The sequence below is a fragment of the Hyperoodon ampullatus genome, assembly GCF_949752795.1.
Source record: "Hyperoodon ampullatus genome assembly, chromosome: 13".
Classification (NCBI taxonomy): Eukaryota; Metazoa; Chordata; class Mammalia; order Artiodactyla; family Ziphiidae; genus Hyperoodon; species Hyperoodon ampullatus.
Window position 1 is genome coordinate 25,893,085 of NC_136926.1, and position 27,001 is coordinate 25,920,085.

The 27,001-nt window shown below is 55.5% G+C and overlaps 1 protein-coding gene across 2 annotated transcripts in view; it reads left to right on the forward strand.

Annotated features, from left to right (window-relative positions):
- Positions 1–27,001, forward strand: part of BCR (BCR activator of RhoGEF and GTPase) — a gene marked incomplete at its 5' end in the record, with an annotated part of 97,269 nt that overhangs the window by 40,984 nt on the left and 29,284 nt on the right. For both annotated transcript variants that reach the window (XM_079717608.1, XM_079717609.1), the window contains 6 exons: positions 7,969–8,135; positions 13,703–13,807; positions 14,146–14,331; positions 20,802–20,909; positions 23,766–23,826; positions 25,032–25,084. In XM_079717608.1, coding sequence (XP_079573734.1) covers positions 7,969–8,135; positions 13,703–13,807; positions 14,146–14,331; positions 20,802–20,909; positions 23,766–23,826; positions 25,032–25,084 — 680 coding nt within the window. The remainder of the gene's footprint in view (positions 1–7,968; positions 8,136–13,702; positions 13,808–14,145; positions 14,332–20,801; positions 20,910–23,765; positions 23,827–25,031; positions 25,085–27,001) is intronic.

Genomic DNA, 27,001 nt, shown 5'->3' on the forward strand with positions numbered 1-27,001 from the left:
TCTAGATGCTGCTTGGGAAGGGTCCTCGTCTGCCCACACTGGGGGCACTCGGGCTTTGGTGCGGAAAGTCTTCAGCAGAGTTGACCTTCAGGCAATTCAAGCTCCACCCAGCTGGAACCCAAACCCTGGGTGGGAGGGGCCGTGGGAGCTGTCGGCCCATCACCCCAAGAGCTCAGCCTGGGCACCTGGGGCCGCCTGGAGAGTGGGGCTCAGGCCCCTCCCAACTGCATTTTCCGGCCTGTTGTGTGGACTTAACCAGCCTCAGGGCCTTGTGTGTGTCACACGCTGGTCTGAATTGTGAGCTCCCCCTGCCCGGGCAGTTGGGACTTGCCATGCTGGCCTGGTGATGTCATTGTTGGGGTGACAGCATGAAGGCTGAGAGGTCCTGGTTCCTGGGGTGCCCTCTCTGCCCCTCCTTCTCCCACAGAACCACGGGCTCTGACGGCAGGCTCTCGCCAGGATGCAGTGGCTGACTGGATGGGGGATGTCTCGATAGAAAGGATTTTGACCCACGTGGTGTAGTTGCAGGAAGGGACAGCTGCCAGCCTGACGGTGGAGGAGAAAACAGAAGAACCACCCAGATATCTCAGAAAGTGCATCAGCCTCTCACTGCCCGTGGGTGGCCTGAGGTTACAGTGCCAGGCCGTATTGACCTCTGTCCAGAACGATGCTCCGGGTCTTCAGGAAATGGCTGGATGATGTTCTGAGGTCCCTGTTTAAGAGAGAAAAACAGGTCCGTTTTGTTCTGTTTTGTATTGTTGAGATGAAATTATACAACAGAAAACTAAACATTTTCAAGTGAACCACTCACTGGCACTTAGTTTATTCACAATGTTGTGCAACCACCGCCTCTATCTAGTTCGCAAACATTTTCTTTTATATATATGTGTGTGTATATATATATATATATATATATATAGGTTTTTTTTGGCTGCACCAGGTCTTAGTTTCGGCATATGGACTCTTAGTTGCGGCATGCAGGATCTAGTTCCCCAACCAGGGATCAAGCCTGGGCCCCCTGCATTGGGAGTGCAGAGTCTTACCCACTGGACCACCAGGGAAGTCCCCCCAAACATTTTCGTCACCCCAAAAGGAAGCCCCATACTCATTAGGTACCTGCTTTCTGTCTCTATGGATGTGCCTATTCTGGACATTTCATATAAATGGGATCAGGCAGTATGTGGTCTTTGGGGGCTGCCTTCTTGGCATAATGTTTGGGAGATTCATCCATGCTGTAGCCTGTGTAAATACTTACTTCCTTTCTAAGGTTGAATAATATTCCCTTGTATGGATAGACCACTTTGGTATATCAATGTGTTTATCCATTCATCAGTTTTTTTTTGTTTTATTTTATTGGAGTATAGTTGACTTACAATGTTGTGTTAGCTTCAGGTGTATAGCAAAATGATTCAGTTATACATATTCTTTTTTAAATATTTTCTCATACAGATTATCACAGAATATTGAGTAGAGTTCCCTGTGTTATACAGTAGGTCCTTGTCAGTTACCTGTCTTATATATAGTGGTGTGTGTGTTCACCCTAGGCTTCTGATTTATCCCTCCCAATCCATTCATCAGTTGAGGGATACTTGTGTTGTTTTACCTTTTGACTATTTTGAAATATTGCAAAAGAGAGTGCTCTTTGAACATTCTGGTACAGGTTTTAGTTTAAATACCTCTTTTCATCTCTTTGAGTTACATACCTCAGGAGAGTAATTGCTGAGTCATACGGTTATCAGTTCGGCTTTTTAAAAATGTCTTTGCTTTGAAATGTGTTTGGAAGGTGACCGAACTGGGCAGGTCACATGGTGGACCTGGGTGTAGTTTTTCTCTCAGAGACTCAGTTTCCCTGTCTGAAAAATGGGCATCTGGAAGTTCCTGCCCCCTAAGGGGATGGGGGGAGATTCAAGGAGATTCCTGCCCCCTAAGGGGATGGGGGGGGATTCAAGCCTCTCCAGAGGCTGTGCCGGGCAAAGGTCAGCAGGTATTTGGCAAAAATACCCACTTGCTACATCAAAGATTTGAGGGTTTTCCACTGTTTGGGGAACTTACTTCCCTATAGCACCACAGACATCCTCTGACTGTACCCAAGTTCTGCTACAAATAAAGGAGCCAGCCTTGGACACGGAGCCCCAGGACCAGTGGCCCGTCCCACAGATGGAATCTGCTCTCAGCACACAGGGCAGCAGGAGGAGGAGGGCTCAAAGCTCAGGATGAGTGTGGGGTCCAGAGCCAGCAGTGTCCCGTGGAGCCTGTGGGCCCTTTGGTGAGACCTGGACCTCCCTCCTCGCCCAGTTTTCTGAGCCTCTCCCAGAGGGGCGATGCCTACCTGGCAGGACCCCCCCCCCAAGGATGTGAGCTGCTGTCTGTGAAAGTACCCAGCACTGCACCACCAGCACCACTGTGCTGCTGCCCTGGGACCAGGAAGTGGTGCGGGACCGGGAGAGGAGGGCAGGAGCCGGGAAGGGGACTTCTGCAGACAAGATGCGATGTGGTGAGGGCTCCAGGGCTGCCTCACGCTGCAGCTGACAGAGACCCGGAAGGAAGCCAGTATTTGATCTGCTTTTAACTTTGTAAATAAATACAGCCCAGCCCTCTGCTGGCGGTGTAAACGGGGATGGAGAACACCCGCTGCCGGGGTCTTCCTGTTGCCCCACCCGAGTTCCCGGTGCCCCTTTTCCTGTTCTTCTGTCTTCTTTTTTTTTCTTTGGCCGCACCACGCAGCTTGTAGGATCTTAGTTCCCAGATCGAGCCTGCATTGGAAGCACAGAGTCTTAACCACTAGACCGACAGGGAAGTCCCCTGTTGTGTCCTCTTGACCCCATGTGTATTTATCAGCGAGCCACTCCCTGCTCCCCAGGCCTCTCTCCTTCGTCCCTTGTCTGTTTTGGGCAGGGAGGGCTGAGAGTGTAACCTTTGCTCCTCCCGAGGGCCTGCTCCAGACTCACGGGGTGGGGAGGGCACGTTGACCTGAGGGGTGGGACGGGGCTGGGATCTCGCAGCAGCAAGGCAGCCGAGGCGGGAACTGGGGACCCTCCAGGCACCTCGGGTCCGGAAGGGCCCCCCTGCTCGGCTGCCCCCAGGAGGTGAGCAGCCAGCGGTCCAGGCACACGTTTCAGGGGAGTCCTGCAGCGGCGGTCCCGCAGGGCCCGGCAGAGGCCTCGGATGGGGTCTCGCTCCCTGAGGTGCAAAAGCAGAAATGAGAAGGGGCGTGTTGAGGCTCCTGGGGGCCCTGTGAGCGGCTGAGGGACTGAGACTGGTCCGGGGGCAGGTGGCACTTTCCGGGCTGGTGTGGCGTGGCTCTGCCAGGGCAGGGAGGACAGCGCCCGGGGGCTACAGGCACGGATCTGCGATGGGCCAGGTCCTCCTCTGACCTCAGGAGCCTGGCTGGCAGGGATCTCATCCAGCCTGGCTGGGGAGAGTGCAGGTGGACAGGGAAGAGGCCCGGAAAGGGGTGTGTAAACTCAGAGGGCGGCTCGGACCCGGCGTGCGGCTCTGCCAAGTTGATGGGTGGGCAGCATAATGGCAGGGGCTGCCCTTGAGGCTGCATTTACAGAGAAAGCCCAGGCTTCCCTATTGTCTTTATTGCTCAAGAAATACACGGGTTGGGAGGGTGTCCTGGAGCCTGGGTGGCCATCACCCAGACCTCTCTCAGGGAGCACACCCTTGGAAGTTTCAATTCTATGCTTATTTTGTGCTTATTTTAGATGTGATTGCCAAGAGGCTGCTAGAGATTAAGGGAAGCCGCCCTCGTCCGCTCCCCCCCCACCCCCATACTACCACCTCACCATTGCCACTGGCGGGAGGGGCTTAGGAATGTGTCATGTACGTAACATAAAGTGGACCACTTTAATCATTATAAGTGTGCCATTCATTGGCATTAAGTACATTCACTTTGTTGTGCAGCCATCCCCACCATCCGTCTCCAGGACTCTTTTCATCTTCCTGAACCAAACTCTGTCCCCATTAAAAAATAACTCCATTCTCTTCTACCCCCAGACCCTGGTAACCACCATTCCACGTTCTGTGTCTATGAATTTGACTTTTTAGGGACCTCATATAAGTGCAGTCATAGAGTAAATTTGTCTTTCTGTGACCGGCCCATTTCACTTAACATGGCATCCTCAGGGTTCATCCACGTTGCAAGCAGGTATTGGAATGTCCTTCCTTTCTAAGGACGAGTGATATTCCATTGTATGGATATATGGATAGACCACATTTTGTTTATCTGTCACCCATCGATGGGCAGGTGGGTTGCTTCCACCATTTGACTCTTGTGAATAATGCTGCTGTGAACTTGGGTGTGCAAATATCTGTTCGGGTCCCTGCTTTCAATTCCTTTGAGTATATACCCAGAAGTGGGATTGCTAGATCATATAGGAATTCTATGTTTAATTTTTTTGAAGGATTTTTTTTAAACCAGTGTCGTCCTTGAGGTGTAAGAAGGGGATGTGACCTGGGCACAGACTGGGGACCCCACCCCCTGCCGAACTGACCCTTTTCCTTCTGCTTTTTTGGAGGGGGGTGGGGGCTGCCTTTTTTCCTTACATTGGAGGATGGATTTTAGATTTGCAGAGTGCTTGGCTGGAGGCTGCTGAGCCAACTTGCCTGGAGAGGAGGTTTCAGATTTCACTGTGCAAACCTTTTTCCACACTAAACGGGGAGCTGTGACTCAGCCTCGCTGCCCCCTCCCCCTCTGGCTCTGAGCATTGGGTTGAGCCTCCTTCATCTCACTGAGCCTCTAGAAGCCATGGGATCCCAGGCCCATGCCCGCTTCTTTCCTGTGTTTGGCTTCAGCCTTAAGTAGAGCTTTGCAGGAAGTGCCTGGCTTCAGCGGCCACTGTGTCACCAGGTGGCCAGGCCCAGAGAGGTTTTCCCGCTGGGTGTTGCTGGCAGAGGAGGGGAGAGAAAGGCCTCTCTCTCACTTTGCTCTGGTTCTGGGGAGACAGTGGCTTTCCAAATCCCCAAATAATGCACCTTGTGCTCAAGAGGAGGGGGACCCCTGTGGTGTGGGGACCTCGGGTATGAAAACCCTCCCGCAGGGTGAGAGGAAGGCAGGTCCCTGTGTGCTGGTTAGAAGCGGGAAGAGGCAACTGAGGGCTTTCTTCCCGCCCATCACACTTGCATCGGAGCAGTCTTGGGGGGGTCAGTGAAATGAGGGGTGCTGAGTCCAGATTAGCTGGACAGTAGACTGAGCCCTCAGGTGGGATGCAGGAGGGGTGCCAGCCATCCAGAACTCAGGCTTAAAAGCATCAGTTCCTCAGACGTCGATTTGGGGAGGTGTGTGCAGAGGGAAGATGGCTGGGTTTTTAGTTGCCAGGGAGCCTTCTCACTACGCCATGGCATCTGGCTGCAAATCTGGCCCCTCAGTCTCACCTGGTGGGGATGGAGCATCCACGTCGGAGCCGATGATCCCCCTGGACACGGGCCAGCAGACCCTCATGGGGTGGGGGGGATGACTTGGTTTTGCACCAGGTTGTAGCCCGGATATCGTGGAACCAGCACGTGGTTTCACAAACATGAATACTTGCAGTTCTTGGGGTGAGCCTTGGGGCCTTGAGCCTGACCCTGAAGTTCTTACTGGAGACTCAGTGTTGATTTGACCTTGGTCGTGAGCGCAGCGCAGTCACGGGCCTGGAAATCAGGTGGTGTGCTCAGTGTTCTTCCAGGCGATGAAGAATATGTTGACTTTTTAAGATTGTTGTTTTTCAAAAAACAGTTCAAAGGTTCTTAGGATATGTGGACGCTGGTAATTCTGAGCTAATGGAAAAGCCGGGCCCAGAGGAGGAGTTGGGGGCAGAGGATGGGACCTGTTGAAGGAGGTGGGGAGGGCACGGCCGGCCGCCCTAAAGAGTGACAGTGATGTTTTAGAGCTGAGGGGGCCTCTATCCATTGTCGAGTTCACGGGCCCAATTTTAAGTCAGCAAAACTGAGACATGGACAGCTTAAGTGAACCGCACCATCTCAGGTGTGCAGCCCCCTGGACAAGACCAGAGCCTCTTGCTTCTGAGACATTCCCACCACGGCTTAGAGCTGCCCACCTGCCCCACCTGGAGGATGAGTCCCAGGTTGCAGGGCCAGAGCAGAGAGCCCCGTGGCCCAGGGGGACCATTCAGGTTCACGGGGAGTGAGGCCCTGACAGCTGGAGCCTTCTGCCTGTGCCCAGCTGCTGTCGGAAGCAGCTCCTGTGGTCGGCAAGTTTCGAGTAGGGGTTGCTGTAATTTAGGAAAAGAAGGCCTCGTGTTTATTTTATTTAAATAAGCAAACAAACCTGTGATTCCCAGAAGGAAGCGGAAGCTGGAGTCAGACCTGTTTTGGAGGGTGGGGTACGGAATTAGGATTCTGCATTAACAGGGTTTTGTGTTTTTTAATACAGTTGACCCCTCCCCAGCTGTCCTTGGGGATGCTAAGTGTAAGCTAGTTAAGTGCCTTTGCAAAATCTCAGGAGGAGGAGGCAGAACTTGACCATGGCCTCGGACTATCCTGCAAGGACAATACAAAACCCAAAGTCCAGGGGGTCTGTGGGTGATAACCCAACACAACGATCTTGGTAACTAAAGCCCCTATGATGGTCCGTGGATTAAGGGCCCATGGGATTAAGAGGTACCAGGGTGCCTCTGTGAAGTTCTTGGGGTCCTCCTGCTACACTCACCCCAGAACTAGCCTCTGCTGGGACCCTCCTGTGGACACACACACAGGCAGAACCCAGCCTGGCCTTTGCGGCTGGCACCTGAGTGCAGACACCAGGGACACAGGTGGATCGGCATGGCAACCAGCATGGTGCCAGGCCGGGTGGGGGTAGTGCAGGATCTCTGCCCTGGCTGTCTGCTGGAGTCCCATGGGAATCCTTTACAGCCACCAGGGCCCAGGCCACCCCGGGCATCTGACTCAGTCTGTTTTCAAAGCTCCCCAGGTGACGCTGCCCTGTAACCAGGGCTAAGGACACCTGTTAGAAGGCATGTGACCAGCTGGGACCGGAGGTGGCGGAATGGGGTGAGGCAGAGGCGTGGGAGGGAGCTGGGACTTTGGCCGTGTGGGCGCCCGCAGCTCGGTGGCCGGTCTTAGCCTGCAGTGAGCACCTGGCCAGTCCAGCCATGGCTCCTCCCGGCTGTCCACATGGAAGGAAGTGAGAACAGTCTCGTTTCAGACTCTGGAAGCCCGAGAGTGGCCCTGTGCTGGGCCCTGTGCCCACCTGGCCTGGGCAGTGTTTGGTGGTGGCAGTTGTTGTAAACTGGTGACTGACCGCCCCGGAGGCCACCTGTGCTGTAGCCTTGGGCTGCTTGCAGGTGAGTCACGGTGACGTGACTTAACCCAGTTGGGATGACCTCTTGGAAATCCCGGGTGCCCTTTGGAAGGAGTCGAGAAGTGGCCCTCATGTGAGATTTGGAACAGGCCGGGCCATTGTAAGTTGATGTCCCAGTGAGGGGGTCCCCTGAATTAGAACAGTTCTGGGAACAGAGCTACCAAAGGGCCAAGGGCTTGGAAGCACGTATGGGCTTTGTGGTTTGGCCTGGGATGGGGCTGACTGCCGTCAGGTGCCTGTAGGAAGGTGTTAGCTCTATAACTAGGTGCCCCCAAATACGGAGCCTGCTGTAGCATAACCCACTCTCTGTGCTCACAGGGACACTCGGCTGGGAGAGGCCTGCATCCTGTTTCCTGGCCCTGCACCTAGGTCAGCAGGATCAGGTCAGATCCCACAGACAAGGTAAAAGGATGTCCCTGACAGCAAGGTACTAGCATTTGGGGTCCACCTTTCAGGGCCCCCTCCCGCTGCCCCACAGCTGTCGAAAGCCCAGCCTCGTGTCGCCTGATGAGGGGGCTGCTGCTTCGTCCCCTCCTCACGCTGCCGTCTTTGGCCAGTCAGTTGTGAAGGTGAGGTCAGCCTACCCCGTTCCACGCCTGTAGGTGACCGGTGGGGCGTGGAGCCCCTCTCCTGGCTCTAACACAGGCTGCTTCTCTGCAACGTAGATGCACCATTCGGGACGCCGCCGGGGTACGGCTCTGCCACGGACCGGGCTGAGGAGCAGCGCCAGCACCAGGACGGGCTGCCCTACATGGATGACTCACCCTCCTCCTCGCCCCACCTCGGCAGCAAGGGCAGGGGTAGCCGGGACGCACCGGAGTCCACCAAAGTGGTGAGTCCCGGGGTGGGAGGGCGGGTATCAGCAGTAACAAGTGGGTGATGGGACAGCCAACAGTCGGAAGTCAGTCACTAAAGTCACTAAAGCCCTTATTCCCCCATCTGGTGCGTGGGGACCGCCTGCCGGGAGCATGAGCTGCAGGGGTTGTGGGGCTCTGTCGGCAGGGCATGGACAAGGCAGGCAACCGTGCTGAGGCCCAGAACTCGGCTGCCGTCTAAAGCAGCGGAAACTGGGGTGGTGGCCCTAGCAGGGTGCCGAGCAGGGTGGTGTCTGCACCCAGAGCACTGGCCCCCTTTTGCCAGAGGAGATGCTGAGATGACTCATCCACTTTCCAGGGTCTTTCTCCTGAGGTCTCATTGTCATTAATGATCCCACCATCACCTCCACTCTACAGGTGGAGAACTGAGGCTCCGAGGTCCATGGCGAGTGCAAGCTGGCACATCCTGCAGGTGCCTCTCTCGTGGGCACACGGCTGGGGTGGTGGCAGAGCTGGTGTGCCAGCCCAGCCTGGCTCAGTGTCCTCACACTCCCAGCGGGCCCACGGCTCAGGCGGGCACTGCTGAGGTGCATTAGGGCCCAGCCGGGCACCCCTTTGACCTGTCGGGGTCTTTCCTTTTGGTCTGAGAGGGTCCTGTCCTTGGGGCACCTCTGTCTTTCTGGTCCCACTGTCCCTGAGGACAGACACCTTCCCCCTTCTGCTTAGCTTGTTTCTGGGTAATCTCCACTCTGAGTTTAAAACTGAGAGAGAGGAGGCTTCCCTGGTGGTGCAGTGGTTGAGAGTCCGCCTGCCGATGCAGGGGACATGGGTTCATTCCCCGGTCTGGGAAGATCCCACATGCCGCGGAGCGGCTGAGCCCTTGAGCCATGGCCGCTGAGCCTGCGCTTCCGGAGCCTGTGCTCCGCAACGGGAGAGACCACAGCAGTGAGAGGCCTGCATACCGCAAAAAAAAAAAAAAAAAAAAAAAAAACTGAGAGAGAGGGACTTCCCTGGTGGTCCAGTGGTTAAGACTCTGTGCTTCCACTGCAGGGGGCACGGGTTTGATCCCTGGTTGGGAAACTAAGATCCTGCATGCCGCATAGTGCAGCAAAAAAAAAAGAGAAAGAGTGAGAGGACTCTGCTTTTCCCTGTGGCTGGAAGCATATCTTTTCACTGCAGTGGCCTCTCCGCTGGGCTGGTGCCTTAGCTGCAAAACTACTTCTTTCTTTTGCGTTTTTGATTTCTGAAGACCATCTTGCTGGGCAGTCTTCTCGTCCTGAAACGGGGGTGGGAGGGGAGCCCATGTGTAATGCATACCTCCCTCGTGGAGCTTCTTACCAAACAGCCAGTTTCACCATTTTACAGATGAGGAGACTGAGGTTCAGAGAGGCAAAGTGACTTGCTTGAGACCATACAGCTACCAGATCTGAAGCCTTCCCGACCCCTCAGCTGACAGTCTTTCCCTCAACTGCCTTGCCTTTTTTTGATGCATCCCCTTTCTTCCTGCATTGTGGGTGTCACTTGGTACAGACAAGCATCCTTACGGCTGAGCCCTGAACTTGGACCGTCTTCCCTGTCCATCTATGGTCCCTGAGGGCTGTCTTCCCCCCTCACGACCTTGCTCTACTTCAGGCCCCTTAAGGAGGCTGCTATGCCCTCCCTGTGCCCCAGGCTCTGTGCAGCTGGATGCCCACCTACCTCTCCCTGGGCTCCTGCCCTCAGACCCCTGCTACACTGACTTGGGGTTCTGCCCCCCCCTTTTAGCCCCCAGTTGAGGGGCTTATCTGCTGTGGAGCCTGTCCAGGTCCAGGTACTCACCCCCTCCTGCCTCGTGGAGCCCACAGGCATTTCTCACGTTACACACAAGGCAAGAGGCTGCACCTGCTTGTCAGGCCTGGGGGCTCCAGTCCCCAGCAGGCCACCTGGCCCAGAGAGGTGTCAGGAAGCACCTGGGTGAGATGGGGACTTGAATAGAGGAGGGCTGCACTGTTTTGTTCCAGAAGCCCTGTGGTTAGGTGCTTGGAGCCCCAGGGTGGGCACCCTTCACTCCCCTGGAGACAGGCACAGCCCTGACTTTCTGGGTCCCCCGTCAGCTCTGCAGTGAGACTTCCTTCTTTCATCTTTGATTATGGGTTTGAAGGTGATGCAGCTGTCACTTTCTAGCACCCACAGAAAGCATGGTGGTCTTGAGGTCAAAGCTGCCTCATCCCCATCAGCCAGGGGAGGGGTCCCTGCTCATCCCTCTCCGTCCCTACCTTCCCGGGTGGGGCTCATCCCCGGCTGCCGAGCTTGGGCCCTTTGAGCAGTGAGCTGTCAGGAGGACCTTCCTGGGGACTCCATGGCAACTTGGGGGCTCGGTGACCTCCTGGGGTGCAGGTCAGCTCCGTGCATACCCGTCCCCAGGGGTGGGTAAGGGGTCAGCAGAGGCCAGGCCCCCCCCTTGCCTGGGGCACTGTGGAAAGGATGCAGGTGGCCATGTAGGGTAGATCCTGGTGACTGAGGCTGTCCCAGAGCTGAGCGTCAGTGACATTCTCCATCCCTGGTCGTTCTCAGAGGTGCCTGCCAGTCTTGTCAGTGTTTCCCCTGGACCCATGACTATGCAATGCCAGCCAGCGAGTGTCAGGATAAGGATGAGGGTCTGGGCATCACCCCCGGCTGCCATCCTGTGGGGAAGCGGTGTCCTTTGTTCTGCAGCTGTGCTGACCACCACATCCCAGCCAGGAGCAGCCCAGCCCTCACGGCCCAGGTTCTGCGCCCCAATCACCCCAGACCCCAGGGTGGGGGTGGGCCTGGCAGCTGGCTGGCGGGTGGCAGTTCTGTTCCCCTGGGTCCCTCCCTCAGCTTCCCTACCTTGTTTTGCCACACCCAGTTCATTTTTTATTTTTTATTTGTTCTTTTAGCCTCAGGGTTGTGTTGCCTTGCCCTCTCCCCTCCCGGGCAGCAGTGAGAGGAGGCCTCCTTCCTTCCTTCTTCCACTCGCCCTTTTCCTCCAGCTTCCTCCCGCGGTCTCCCGTCTGGACTGGGTGCATTCACGCGCCCTTCACAGCACTGGCACGTGCCGAGGTGGGGTCATAAACATCGCTGGTCCCCGCCCTGGCCTTTGCTCTCTCTCTGCACTTCCCCTCCACCCTCTCTCCTCTGGGTGGGGTGGGCCAGTGTCCAATCCAAGCCAAGCCGTCCCTGTCTGCTGCCACTGGCCCGTTTGAGGCTCAGGAGAAGGTTGTAGTCTGAGGAGAGGTGCCCTCACCCCCACCCAGACGTTCCCTTGAGCTGGTTGCGCCCTCTGGAACGGAGAGCTGGGCGGGACGCTGTCCTGCCTACGTGCCTTTTCCGCCCGGCTCTCCAGGCTGCGGCGGTGGGAGCAGCCCCACTGGCCGTGCTCACAGTAGTGGGGTTGTTGCCGGGCGCACGAGCCTTCACTCTGGACCCGCTGGGAGGCACGTGCAGGGTCCGCTGGGAGCTTGCTTCCCCGAGGCACCTCCGCTCGCGACGTGGCCTCTGTGGTCTGAGGTGAGAGGAGATGATGGGATCCCTTCACCCTGCACATCTGTGCTGATAGTGGTGGCACTGAGGGCCCAGAGCAGGCTGCATGGATGGTCCTAGACCCCAGGACCCGCTTGTCTCACGGACAGGGGTTCCCTGGAGGGGCCCTTGGAGCTTCGTAAAGATGCGGCCAAGCCAGGGCCCAGCCAGCGGTTCTGGATCCTGTCATTGGTTGGTTTATTCTGTGAGTCTTTGTGGAGCACCTGTGTGTTCCGGGCGCTGTGCCCCAGAGGCTCCCACCCTTGGAGCCGCTGCCCAGCGTGGTCTGGACGGGGGCTGTGGTGTGGGACGTGGGTGTCCTTTCCCCGGAGTGGCTCTAAGCCAAAAATCTGATGGCTGTCCCCCATGTGTGCACACACAGCTGTCTCCCATTCACCCACAGCCTGGGAAACCAATGACGGAAAGCGCAGGGCTGTTACGTCCCCTTCTCTGGACACAGGGCCCCAGCCGTCTGGCGCCTCCCTCAGACTACAGTGAGGCCGGTCAGCACAGGCCGGGCAGAGGGAGGGCAGCCTCAGCCTGGTGGAGCACAGGCCATGGGCATGGCCAACCTGACACCAGATTGCCTTGGTGGTCCAGGAGCAAGCGAGGGGTGTGGCCAGGAAGTCGATGAAAACAGCAGTTTCATTGCCTTTGGAATCATCATCTGTATTAGTTTCCTGGGCACCTGTAATAAAGTACCACAGACCATGTGGCTTAAACAACAGAGGTTGATTTATCCCAGTTCTGGAGGCTGGAAGTCAGCAGGGTTGGTTTTTCCCGGGGCCTCTCTCCTTGGCTTAGAGATGCCCGTCTTCTCCCTGTGTCTTCCCGCTCTGTGTGTCTGTGTCCTAATCTCCTTCTCTTGTTCTTTTTTATATTGAGGCATTGACATATAGCATATTCGTTGTAGGTGTACAGCATAATGATTTGATATATGTATATATTGTAAAATGATCACTAACCATAAGTCAACATCCATCACCACACGATTACAAATTTTTGTTTTTGTGATGAGAACTCTTAAGATCTATTCTTTCAGCAACTTTCACGTGTATGATACAGTATCATTAACTATAGTCACCATGCTGTTCATTACATCCCCAGGGCTTATTTATTTTATAACTGGAAGTTTGTACCTTTTGATCACCTAGTCTCTTCTTAGAAGGATACCAGTCATTTTGGACTAGGGCCCACCCTAGTGACCTCATTTTAACTTGATTACTTCTCTAAAGACCCTTTCTCTGAACACAGTCACATTCTCGGGCACCAGGGACACATCGCCCCCATAACACCATCACAACTAGGGATGGAATGTGGTCTTCCAGCCATCTTGGACCCTACCCCCTGCATCTGCATCCAGGGGTGCATCAGCTCTGTGCTTCTGAGGCAAAGGCAGCAGAGCATCACCCCACATATAGTAGGGGCATTTAGTAGTAAGGAGGGGGGGACCTTGCCGTAGCCCACATGTATGCAGGTCCAGAGTCTGGAAAGCAGGCTCAGAAGATCAGGTTCAAGGGGCAAAAGCCCTGAACCCAGGGGATGGGGTTTCCCTTGGGCAGGTGGCCACAGCCCCCCGCCCCACCACTGTGGCTGGGAAGGAGGTGGTGCTGCCCGGGCCTGGTCGGTCCAAGGGTCAGGTGGCAGTGGCACAGAGGTCGGCGAGGCAGGTACCGGGAGAGGAGAGGGGACCTGCAGAAGGAGTCGGGATGGCCGTGTGGGGGGCCCGACGCCCCCTGGGCTCAGCCTCTTCCAGGACAGCCGCTCCTCGGTCACGGGTAGAAGGTGTGGAGAGAGGCCTTGCCCGCCCTGCTCAGCTCCAAACTGCCCGTTTCCTGGTGTCAAGACCAAGGGTGGCCTTTGGCTTAGCTGGATGACCATCCAGAATTTGCAGCGACCACAGTCGAGCTGACATGCCGGGACCCCCGTGCCTTCCTAATTTAATCCCACCTGGAACCTTCTCGGGAAGCTTGTCCTCAGGTTGACAAGCCGGCTTCCTCTCTGAGGGGGGCCGCCTCAAGCACCCTCTCCCGGGTCTGACTTTTGTCCATTTCTCCTGCAGAGTGAGCTGGACTTGGAAAAGGGCTCAGAGATGAGGAAATGGGTCCTGTCTGGAATCCTGGCTAGCGAGGAGACTTACCTGAGCCACCTGGAGGCACTGCTGCTGGTGAGGAGGGTGCAGGGGCTGAGTGGGCAGGATGGACCCTGGCGAGCTCTGCTCATGCGTCCCAGGTCCCAGGTCAGCCTGGGAGCAGCCCACCCTCCCAGGATCCTCGACACACCTGTGGGCAGGCAGGACATGCCACCTCTGTGGAGGTTGAGCCTCCCCAAGGGGCAGTGGATGCCAGTGAAAGACTCGGGTACCAAACCAAGCTGGCTTTAAATTTTTATTGTTAATGGAATTTAAAAAATAAAAGCATGTATGTCACGTGACCACAATGTACTTGACAAGTGGCAAGCCCTGACACCTGTGCTGCCCCACCAATCACCTGTGCCCTCTTCCAGCCCATGAAACCTTTGAAGGCTGCTGCCACCACCTCTCAGCCGGTGCTGACGAGCCAGCAGATCGAGACCATCTTCTTCAAAGTGCCTGAGCTCTATGAGATCCACAAGGAGTTCTACGACGGGCTCCTCCCCCGCCTGCAGCAGTGGAGCCACCAGCAGCGCGTGGGCGACCTCTTCCAGAAGCTGGTGAGTGACCCGGAGCAGGGACCCGGCAGCCTCCTGAGCGTGACGGGGTGACGGGCGGGGGCCAGACCTCTCCCTGAGCCTGGTGCCACCTGCGGGCAAGGCTGCTGAGGGCACGATGGGGAGAGAGAGTCCGGGACACATCTTACTGCCTGGGATGCCAAAGGGGGCTGTGGGGAGGGGGCACCGCCACAGCACCACTGCTGGACCCCACGTGAAAGCGAGGCTTCCCTCCCTCTGCTGGCCCCAATGATATCTCTGGTCCTTTCCGGGTCCACTCAGTTTTACTCAAGGTTCCCAGTCTCCAGACTGGTCCCCTCTGGACCACAAAGAAGCCGCTGCCCTGGGAACAGGACTCAGACTCTGGGCAGGGGTACTGAGGCAGGCAGAGCCTGGAGGGGCAAGCACAGATGGGGACAGCGGGGGTTTGTACTTTATTTCATTTTTGCGGTTCTATGAATTAAAGGCTCTTGAATTAATCAAGAATTTAAGCTATTTGTAATGAGGTGTATGGACTTGGAGTCTGTCATACAGAGTGAAGTAAGAAAGAGGAAGACAAATACCGTATGCTAACACATATATATGGAATTTAAGGAAAAAAAATTGTCATGAAGAACCTAGGGGTAAGACAGGAATAAAGACAGACCTACTAGAGAATGGACTTGAGGATATGGGGAGGGGGAAGGATAAGCTGTGACAAAGTGAGAGAGTGGCATGGACATACATACACTACCAAACGTAAAATAGATAGCTAGTGGGAAGCAACCGCATAGCACAGGGAGATCAGCTCGGTGCTTTGTGACCACCTAGAGGGGTGGGATAGGGAGGGTGGGAGGGAGGGAGACGCAAGAGGGAAGAGATATGGGAACGTATGTATACGTATAACTGATTCACTTCGTTATAAAGCAGAAACTAACACACCATTGTAAAGCAATTATATTCCAATAAAGATGTAAAAAAAAAGAATTAAAAAAAAAAGTAGTTTGGGGAGGGAAGGCTGTTCAATAAAAGTCAGGGTCATACGAGAGGAGCCCTTGGGTCCCCAGGGGGTCCCTAGCTGAGGAAGTGGTGAGAACAGGCCTTCCGTGTGGCCCCAGCTCCCGCCGCAGCCATTTTGGGGACCTGGAGGCACGTTTAATGCTAGCGACTGTGACAGCAGCTTCCTGGATCCTTGCAGGAATCAGGACGTGTCCTGTGGACAGGTTGGAGGAAGGCAGGAGGGCTGGTTTGTACCTGGGGACGGCCATGCCGGGCTGTGAACCGAGGGACCGTGAGGCCGTCTGGTCCCCGGGTAGTGGGTTCAGCTCTGATCAGGGCGCTCAAGGGGGCCTGCGAGTGCCCTGTCTCAGCTGAGCTGAGGCAGCCCCACCAGGCAGGTCCCGTCTCCACCCCGTGCAAGTGAGGAGGCCGAGGGGCAGGAGGTCACCTGCCCAGACAGTACCCCTGGTCTGTCTGCCTCCAGGAAGAGTGCTTTGCCCCTGCCTTCAGGGTCATAATACTGGAGGGCGAGTGGTGCTGGATGACAGAACAGGGTTTCTGCAAGGGCTCAGTGGGCCCAAACTGGCTGGGAGTCCATTCGACAGACGTAGCTCTGGGTCCCTGGTTACAGGGAGGGAGAGGCGGCCGTCGGGGCAGGTCAGGGACCTTCTCTGGCCATTTGCTGACCTCGGGGCCCACGAGGAGCCAAGGATTCGGCTTTTAAAAAGTCAACGGGATTGGGAAAATCTAGTAATCAGATGAAGCGGGTTGGTGGACCCCTTGGCACTGGCCAGGCCACCCGCGGAAGGGACCAGGCTCGGGTGAACACTGAACTGAGACGTGGGTAACGTAGAACTTGTCCCAACAGAAGGGGTGGTTGAGGGACCTGAGGATGATGGAGAAAACTCTGAGATGGAGCTGCCGGATCGATGTTTGTCTTCCAAAGTGTGAGGTTCATGTGTGAGGAGGCCCCCACCTCTGTGGGTCTAAAGGGGGAGCCAGTCTCTTTAGGTGGAGGCTGGTGGGGCATGTCTCTATATAAGGGGCAGCAAAGACACCACCTCCCTGCACCGTGAGCCCCCATCCTGGGATGCCCTCGAAGGTGGGTGCTGGGTAGGCCTGGGTGACTGGGATTCCACCTCTGAGGACCGCTAATCCTGATTAAAGGGTTGCCTGGGCCTCCTGTGCTCTTTCCCTGGAGTGTACTCCCTCCTGAGGGAAGCTGGTCCTCTGGGGGTGGGGTGGCCAAGGTCACCGGGCCCTCTCTAAGTGCCCAGAGCACGCGGTAAAAGAACGCCAGCCCCCAGCCCTCCTGGGCCGCCCAGACGCCCAGCTGGCCCACCGCCGGCCTGTCTTGGCTCATGCTGGGCTCCGGCGTTCCGCCCGGGTGTGGCTTTCCTGTTGGCCACCGCCCCGGGCTGCAGACTCTCCCGCCCGGGACCGCTTTCCCGTGGCCAGAGAGCGGAAGGCTGTGTTTTGACGCAGGTGCTCCCCATCGTTGAAGCCCACATCTTTGAAGAATTGTGTTGTGGGCAGAAACTGCAACCACGCTCTTCCCCAAATAACACTCTGAAGTCACTCGGAAACTGAAAAAAAAAAATTTAATAGTCTGATGAACACCAGAATTTGGAAAGTTTCCTCTGGTTTCCCTGGTGTCCTTGAACTACCTTCACGTATCAGATGTTGCAGCGCAAAGACATGGGGAGAGAGGTGGGGCCGACGTGGGAAGTGGAGCCCTAGGAACCACGTGCTGCATGTTCACGTGTGTGCCGCCAGGGCCGGGCGCTGGGTCTCCCCAAGAACAGACAGACACCGTCCCCGTCCCTTTCAGATCAGCACAGCAGGGTTAGGCTCCCCAGCTAGGAGAGTCTTAGGACCCGAGGAGCCTGTGATGCCCCAGCCCTGGTACCTCTGCCACCTGGGAACTCATGAGCCACACCTGGTAGCTAGGAAGCCCTGTCCTGACGGCGCCTTGACTCCCCTTCCTGTGGGGCTGTGGGTTATTGCTACCCATCTGGGGGCTTTGTTTCTGGCTGAATTTTTATCAGCTCGGTTTTTTTGTTTCTAATCATTTCAAACTTCCTGAATTGTTGCAAGAATAGCACAAAGAACTGGGTGTGCGCCGGATATACCAATTGTAACATTTTGCACTGATTGTAACACTTTGCCACATTTGCTTAATCTTTAATCTTTATCTCTTTCTCTCTCCTTTGTATACACCCCCCCACACACACACGCACACATGCTGAATAGTTTGAGAATAAAATGCAGATCCCTCTGCCCTTTTACCCCTAAATACTTCATCGTGTATTTGCTAAGGACATGCTCTTCTGCAACCCACAGGACGGTCCTCCATCGGAGGATGGTTCACAGTTGAGTGATACTATTATTTAATATGCGATGCTTCTACAGATCTCTCCCAAGTTAGCCATCGTGTTCTTTGTAGCCATTTTCCTTCTGAGTCCGGATGCAGTCCAGGTCACAAGATGTACGTGGTTGTCAGGTCTCCTTGGTTTCTTTCCATCTGTACCAGTTTCTCAACCTCTGCTGGTCTTCCACAACCTTGACATTTTTCTAAAGGGTGCATTCTAGTTTGGGTCTGATGTTTCTTCAGGAATAGATTCAGGTTCTGCGCTTCTGGCAGGAAAAAAAAAAAAAAAAAAACCACTGCAGTGACGCTGTGTCCTGTCGGTGCCTCACATCGGAGGGCACGTGATCTCCATTGGTTTATCGGTGCAGCTCGGGTTCTGATTAGTGCATGAATTGCTTGGAACTTCTCAAAAACCACGTGGAAGATGTGAGCTCCTGGAAGAGGGGGCAGGAGAGGTAATAAAAGGGGTTCTCCTCCCAAAGACCCTGTGTTAGTTTACTAAGGCTGCTACAGTCCGGGTGGCTCAAACAACAGAGATCTATCTCCTCCCATTTCTGGAGGCTGGAAGTCTGAGATCCAGGTGTGAGCAGGGCTGGTTTCTCCCGAGACCTCTCTCCTCGGCGTGTAGAGGCCGTCATCTCTGTGTCCTCACGTGGTTGTCCCTCTGTGTCTGTGTCCTAATCTTTTCTTCTCATAAAGCCCCTAGTCAGATTGGATCAGGGCCCATTTGAATGGCTTCAGTTTTGCCCAATCACCTCTTTAGGTCCATCTCCAAATACAGTCACATTCTGAGGTGCTCAGGGTTAGGGCTTCAACATATGCATTTTGAGGGGACACAGTTCAACAGTGATATCCCCTCAGGACTGGGCTAAGACGTTGCCTCTTTATTTTTTATTTTTTTAATTTTATTTTTTTTTTATTAGTTTCTGCTTTATAACAAAGTGAATCAGTCATACATATACATCTGTTCCCACATCCCTTCCCTCATGCATCTCCCTCCCTCCCACCCTCCCCATCCCACCCCTCCAGGCGGTCACAAAGCACCGAGCTGATCTCCCTGTGCTCTGCGGCTGCTTCCCACCATCTATCTACCTTACGTTTGGTAGTGTATATATGTCCATGCCTCACTTTCGCTTTGTCACAGCTTACCCTTCCCCCTCCCCATATCCTCAAGTCCATTCACAAGTAGGTCTGTGTCTTTATTCCCGTTTTACCCCTAGGTTCTTCATGACATTTTTTTTTAATTCCATATATATGTGTTAGCATACGGTATTTGTCTTTCTCTTTCTGACTTACTTCACTCTGTATGACAGACTCTAGGTCTACCCACCTCATTACAAATAGCTCAGTTTCGTTTCTTTTTATGGCTGAGTAATATTCCATTGTATATATGTGCCACATCTTCTTTATCCATTCATCCGATGATGGACATTAATCATTAGAGAAATGCACATCAAAACTACAATGAGATATCATCTCACACCAGTCAGAATGGCCATCATCAAGAAATCTAGAAACAATAAATGCTGGAGAGGGTGTGGAGAAAAGGGAACACTCTTGCACTGCTGGTGGGAATGTGAATTGGTACAGCCACTATGGAGAACAGTATGGAGGTTCCTTAAAAAACTAAAAATAGAACTACCATATGATCCAGCAATCCCACTACTGGGCGTATACCCTGAGAAAACCATAATTCAAAAAGAGACATGTACCAAAATGTTCATTGCAGCTCTATTCACGTTGCCTCTTTAGAGAGACCGCCCTGACCACAGTATCTAAAGCAGCCCCGCTGTTCTCACCTGCTCTGCCTTCAGCCATCTGCCATATTACTTGTTGCTTTACTTATTCATCGTGTGTCTCCTGCTAGCCGGCTGCGCTGTGTCTGAATGATTCGAGGTGACAGTGCCTCAAGCAGGGCCTTTGTTTTTGTGGGAGACGCTCAGTGAGTGGGGGTGAGGGGGAGAAGGCAGGGCTCTGGGTCCGACCAGATGGCAGGGAACCTGGCGTCTGGAATGCAGCAACTCGTCCAGGTAATCAGCGGGGCCGGGAAGGGCCTCCTCCAGCTGCTGCTTTTTCTCTCGCGCCCCCAGACCCACAGGCAGCCCCCTCAAGGAGCGAGTCCAGAAGACCAGACAGTGCCAAGGGCATCTGGGATTGCCATCTGAAGAAACACAAAATTCAATATAAATGCAAATGCGTGTAGAAATAAAATTTAGGTTCGATGCAGACCAAACACCAGGATCATCAAAAGCCTCAGGCCTCCCGCTCCTGGTCGGCTGCAGTGGGAGGCCCGGCCAGCAGGTCACGGCATCTGCCCTTACACCCCAGGCCGGGGTTTCCCTGCTGCCTCTGGAGGTGACCTGGGGCCCAGTGATGGTGGTGGCTGCACACAGGACACCTCCCCCTAACCATGGAAGTCTTTACTCAACTGAGTGTTAGAGCAGGAGGCCGAGTGAGGAGACACTCTATTAATGCCTTTGGTTGAGAACAGGACAAACAAACACCTCTCGCCTTGCACCCGGCAGCAGAGGTCTCCCACCTGCCAGATGTGTAGCCTGACACCTGGGCCCCGTCACCAGGTCTGGGCTGGGCTCATGTCTGGGCAGCGCGAGCCCCTGTTCTCCAAGGGCAGCTCAACTGAGTGTTTCTTGCATGTCTGAAGAGATCAGATAGGAGCAGAGCAGTGGCCCCTCAGGCCAGGGATGGGTCCACTGAGGTCTCCCGCTGCCAGGATGAGAAGGGGCCGCTCCATCCCACCTGCTGGAGATGCTCATCCACGTTCACTGATAACCTGGAACTTCAGCTGCTGCTGGTGGCCCCATTTAAATGAGTGGGGTGGGAGGATGAAGAGAACTGCTCCCCGCCCAGGGCTGTGAGTCACTTCTCAACGTGTCGCTTTGGAAGAAGGAAGCGTGCTTAGCGCGTGGGGAGGGGAAGCAGGTGGGAGGCAGTGACAGCGTGGAGGAGCTGAGTTTCCTGCAGCCCTGCACTGTCTGCTGCACCTGGGCTTCCTCCAGAGCTGTGCACAGAAACCCGTTACCCAGAGGGATGGAGACCGCCTGTCCCGCACCTGTCCCACGCCTGCCCTACACCAGTCCCACACTCTCTTCCTTCCTCCCTGCAGGCCAGCCAGCTGGGTGTGTACCGGGCCTTTGTGGACAACTACGGAGTTGCCATGGAAACGGCTGAGAAGTGCTGTCAGGCCAACGCTCAGTTTGCAGAAATCTCTGAGGTAGGTGTGACGCTGTTCAGACAGGTGCGCCCCTCCATCTCCCAAGGGTGGGCTGTGGGCTGGTCGTTGGCACACCGTGACCCGGGAGAACAAGGCACAGCAAACTAAGGTCTGGTTGTGAACCTCAGCTCTGTTTCCAGATGCCTGTGGGTTGTCATGAGCAGACAGACGGAGCAGCCCGAGGAGCACCCTGCCTCCCCAGCAGCCAGGGCCCAGCTCTGGGGTACCCCGGACAGACTTGCACTGTCTGTGTGCAGTTCGGGGTGTCCGTAGTTCTGCCCCATTAACAGAGGTCTCGACACTTGAGTCCTGAGGCCGACTTTGCACCTTGCGGTTGGAGAGCAGGTGGGGAGGTGTCGTGCTCTGCCTCTCTGGGGTCTGCAGCCGGCCCGGGGGATGGGGCTGGTGTGCGTTCTGTCGACCCACGTGGGAGGAAGCTGCAGGCTGGGCACCGCACCGGCCCGGGGGCTCTGAAACCTCAAGCCCTGGAGTGTTAGCACGAGGGGCCTCGGAAGAGCCCCCTGGATGCCGAAGACGGGCAGCCATCGGGGGCTGGTGGCCATGCCAGGTCCTCCCTGCCCCGCTCCATCCTGCTTCTGCCCGTGGCAGTTGGGTGATACTTTCTTCTTCCCAGGCCTGTAGTCCTCAGAGCCCTGACCTGCCTTCCCCGCCAAACAAGGATTCTGGGTGGGAAGACCTCCAAGTGAAACCCCAGCTTTAGGAAGAGAAACGGAAACTAGAAATCGGCAGGGGATGGTCTCTTGCTGGGATACGATCGTACCCCGACTGTCACACCTGGGCTTTGTTCCAGGGGATTTGTGCTGTTTTATAATTTATCACGGGGGCTGGGCCGTGTGGGTCCCAGCACCGGCGTCTCCCATGGTGATAACGTGCCGCACCGTTCCCCAGAGCCTGTGGGTGCCCTGCTTCCCACCTGGTGCCGCTGGTAACAGGCTACATGCACCCAGGGCTGCAGGCTGGCTCCACACTTCCCTCTGAAGCTGCCCTGGTTTGCCTGCAGCATTGGGTCTGTTCCTCTCTTTAGCTCATTAAACTAGCAGCCCGCATACACCTAACAGCTGGAATGCTGGCGCCAAGTCCCAGGTGACTTTGACAAATTAGAGTCATAATCTTTTAAGAGCAGGCTATGGTTAAATGGAGCCAAGTTCACGTCCACCAGGACAGGTGTCTACAGAGGAGGGAGGAAGCGATGGTGGGTCACCACCCGGGAGTCACGTGGTCCCACCAACCAGGCACAGGTGGGAATCTGAGCCGAGGCCCAGGCACAAGCAGCAGGACCGGGTTCGGGGCGGCCAAATGCCGGTTCTGTGAAACTTTTACCATCAGGTGGTATCCACTTTGGTTTTCCATCCATGTTTCAAAAAAGACCCAGAGAAATTAGAGCCACACAGACAGTGAAATGAACCAAAAGGACACAGAAGAAGCAGGGCATTTAGAGGTGTGAGGAGTTGCATTCTGGGGGGATCAGAGCTCAGCCATGGGGACTGGATGTCCATCTCCAAGGACAGACAGGGTGGAGCAGTGGTCCTTCATGTCTCCCAGGACTGGCCTGAGAAATGGGTGTGCTGCAGTGTCCAGTCAGACTGGAGTTGCCTGAGATGGGTTCTGTGAGCTCGAGCTCCCCAGATAATAAGTAGGTAACAGGAATCATGTGAAAAGGGCTTCCGGAGTCTAGTCAGTTTGGGAAATGTGGGGTTAAACCAAACTTGTAAGTTTTCTCAAGGCAGAGAGCCCCGAGATGCTCAAGGTGCCCACGTTCATCGCACCTTCCAGGGGCCCTTGGCACGTGGGCTGCTGCCCTGGCTCATGTGAGCGGCACCTAATTTTTGCAGATTTGAGCTCTCACGCCCCCTCACACACACACACACCCACCCTCTGGGAGCTGCTGAGGCAGACGGATGGTGGAGTCATTGAGGGGAGCTAAATTCTCAGGAGAGGCACCAAGGTGCATTGTGAGTTTGGCCCCCGTGAGCTTAAAATACACTATGTTTTCTAGTCCCAAGAGGTTTCCCACAGCCTGAGAGGTTGGGAAGGTCATCTCCAGGCCCCTTCCCATTCCTGTGCTGTGTTTTCTGTTCGCTCAGAAGTCTCGTACTGGGATTAACCACAGCTTCTTTCCAGAGACTATATCAGGCACACAGGGACCTTTTATCCACATTTCTCTTGGTACCTTGGACCAAATCAGCAGTGCCTTTGACACAGTTGTGTTGAAAAATGACCCACCCACTAAAAAGCTCTGCTTCCTTCCTGGGCAAGGACGTTTGCAGAGTCAGGGGAGGGGAGGCTGGGGTGGAGGCAGAGTGCGTGCCAGCGGCCTGCCCTGGCCTCCCCGAAGCCGAGTGCTCTTCTTTCTGACCCACCAGCCCCTGCACGTTGTTTAACTGCTCCAAGAAAGCTGATCCGTGCACCCAGGAAGGGCGTTGCCAGTTACCTTGGTTTGCAGGATCCTCTGTGTCAGAGGTTCTCAACCAGCGCTGATTTTGTCCCCTGGAGACACTTACCAATGCCGGGGGATGTTTTAGATTGTCACAGCAGGAGGAGAGGGTGCTGCTGCACCCATAGGATGCTATTCAACATCCCAGGGTGCATAGGACAGCCCCTTAGAATAGAGAATTTCTGATCCTAACGTCAGCAGCGTCATCCAGGGCGAGCGTGTGCTCAGTTGGCCCCGTTCTGCAGGCTGTGGCCCAGACACAGCCCTGAGGTTTGCCACATCTGGGCTTCTCAGCGGTGAGAGGAGGGTGAGAGTTCTGCTGAAGGTTCCTGACCGTGAACTCGCTGACACATCAGAGCTGCTTAATCTGCCCTGTGGAAAACGTGCTTTTCTCTTTGCAGAACCTGAGAGCCAGAAGCAACAAGGATGCCAAGGACCAAACGACCAAGAACTCTCTGGAAAGTGAGTTCTCCGTGCCGAGGCCCCTACATGCCCCTGTGGTGGCGGCCGCTGCCAGCAGACAGGAGCAGCCAGGACGCCCAGCTGGGTCACACTCTGGCCCCTCTGCTGCTCCAGATTTCCAGTAGTGGGGGGTAGGGGGATGGGGAGGGAGCAGCGCTGGCCGTGGTGGGTGCGGAGGGACTGGTCAGGACCTGTTGCCACCAATGGGGGGTGGGGGGTGGCGCAGGGATCCAGGAAGAGGTGGGAGTTATCAGAAGCCCACAAAGCAGGCACTGCTGGGCATTTACAGTGTCATCTTGTTGTCCCAACGGCCCTGCAGGAGGCTCTTGTCTTCCCTTGTTTCAGATGATAAAACAGGTTTAGAGCGGAAAGGACCGTGTAGAACGCAGATTCAGAGTGTCTGGGCAGGGGTCAGGGCCAAGTAGTCGGGCTCCCGGGCCTGTGTTTGCCCTCATCCCTCTGGGCAGAGTGAGCTCTGGAACAACAAGGTACTTCTCGTTTCTGGCTGTTAGGGTCTTGGGAGGAGTTACGCTCACAGAGAATAGCAGACGTGGGCCGGGGCCACAGCTACACCACCCTCTGAGCCGGTATCCCCCATTTCTGTAAAATGGGGATAACAGTGCATGCCCTGCACTAGTCGTGGGCGTTACGGGCGGAGCTGCACCCTACATGTGAGAACACATGAAGCGCCTGTGCCCGTGATGGGCTGTGCCCACCATGGAGAAACGGGGATGGCCCTGGCCGGTTAGGGCTCCATGCTGCTGGCGTCCAGGGGTCCAAAAACGGTTATAAAACCAAGAGCCGCATCTCAGCATCAGGCTTGGATACACATGGAGCCTAGCGTGCTGGTCCACACCTCCCGGCCTGGGATCTGCGCTGGCGCTTCCTCCCCAGAGTGCTGGCCAGCTCCCTGACCCCACGCCGGAGGGCTGTCGACATGGAGGCCTTTGAATGCTTGCTGCTGAGTCAGCCACACAGGCTCGGGTTCTGATCAGCCCTGGACCTGGCACTGATGTCACAGACTGAAGGCTCACAGCCATGTTCCCGACCTTCCAATGCATCGGGTTCAACCTTGTCACTGAGCAGAGGGGAGGTGGGGTTCCCAGGGAATGTGGAGGCTGGGGCTGCCCCCACCTCCACCCTTGCAGTGAGGGTGGGTGGGCAGGCGGGCGGTCCGCCTTCTCTCACCCTTCGTCTCTCCGCAGCCCTGCTCTACAAGCCTGTGGACCGGGTCACAAGGAGCACACTGGTCCTGCATGTGAGTCCCTCGGGCCCGGGGCCTCCTCGCCCTGGGGTTCTTGGCTTCTGTCCTGGGGCTGACGCTGATGTCTGTCAATTTTGCCCGCCTGCCCCCTTTTCTGCCACACACCTGTACTGAGGATGCAGAAGTGAGGCACCTCTGCCATCCCCGGGCTCCTGGGGGTGGGAGGGGGGAACGCAGCAGGCTCTCCAGGTGTTCCAGATGCCTCATCAGAGCGGGTACAGGTAGGGAGCATCCCGTCCCACATGGACAGAGGCTTGTGGCTGGAGAAGCTTCCCGGGGGAGGCGGCGGGGACACATAGCACAGGTTGGGGCACCAATGGCAGGTGCATCCCGGGGCTGTGGTCAGACCACATTCTCCAGCCGGGAGAACGTGTGCAGAGAGGGTGTGCAGGGAGTCCCACCTGGCGGGGCCGCTCCTAAAGGCAGTGGGGAGTCACTTGCACGTTATTAAGTGGTCGTCTTAATACTGAGAAACAAAAGCAGGGAAAAAAAGGCCCCCAATCCTACTTCCAGGTGACCCTATTCATCTGTATTTAGAGCAAGTCTTACATGCGCATTTTTTTAAAATAAATTTATTTATTTATTTAGGCTATGTTGGGACTTCATTGTTGCGCGGGCTTTCTCTAGTTGCGGCGAGCGGGTGCTACTCTTCGTTGAGGTGCACTGGCTTCTCATTGCGGTGGTTTCTCTTTTTGCGGAGCACGGGCTCTAGGCGCGTGGGCTTCAGTAGTTGGGTTCAGTAGTTGTGGCTTGCGGACTCTAGAGCGCAGGCTCAGTATTTGTGGCTTGTGGGCTCTAGAGTGCAGGCTCAGTAGTTGTGGCACACGGGCTTAGTTGCTCCGCGACATGTGGGATCTTCCCAGACTAGAGCTCGAAGCTGGGTCCCCTGCGTTGGCAGGTGGATTCTTAACCACTGCGCCACCAGGGAAGCCCGACACGCGCATTTTTTTAAAAATGTACAACCAAGTCACAGAAGTGTTTGAAGTGTCCGTTTCCTGTCTTGCTTCCTCCCCACAAAGGAGCCACCACCACAAGGATCTTTATTTTGACACACGTGGCATCTTTCTAAATCACTCAGACGGTGTTGTGCTGTGCATACCATTCCACATGTGGCTTTTTACCCCTTCATGTCATATTGTGGCAGTTGTCCCACTTTGGCCCGAACAGCTCTGCCTCGTTCATTTTTAAGCTGTGTGGTTTTCCATCCAGTGCACGTTTCATAACTTCTTACCATCCTCCGACTAAGAGTTCCTGGATGGAGGGAGATAAGCTGAGATTTGCAGTTTGGGAGGCTCTGGCCGGTGGCCCATCAGAGTCCTGGAGACCCTTTATTTGGTCCCCTCACCACGATGAGCCCAGGCCTGGCAGGGGGAAACCAGAACCACCAGGAGCATTGTGGGGGGGCTGGGATCCCCAACACCAGAGCCTCCCCTGAGCTTATTTCATCTCCCCAGTTTCTCTTTGCTGTAGGATTTGGGAGCTAAGAGGGTTTTGTTTCTCTGAACCAGGAAGCGGTAGACTTTGAGCACAAATTACGTGCATTCGCAGTAGAGAAGGATTCTCAGGCTCTGATCTAAAAGAGGAGGAGCCGGGAAGGTCAGGGGCTTTCTCCTGACCTCACACGGACTGGTGGACCAGGATGGGTTCTGCCCCAGGGGACCTGTGACAATGTCCAGGGGCATATTTGCTTGTCACAGCCACACATAAGGGGGCACCACTGCCATCGAGTGGGCAGAGGCCAGGGATGGTGCCAGCATCCTCCAGTGCCCAGACAGCCCCCACCAAAACCAGCCCTGCATGTCGCCAGGGCCCGGGTAGAGAAACCTGCCCCAGACCTGTAGTGTGGAGCCCCTCTCTGCAACGTGCAAGCAGCATAGGCTTGTGGGATGCCGTTAGGGGCCCGCTCCCGGC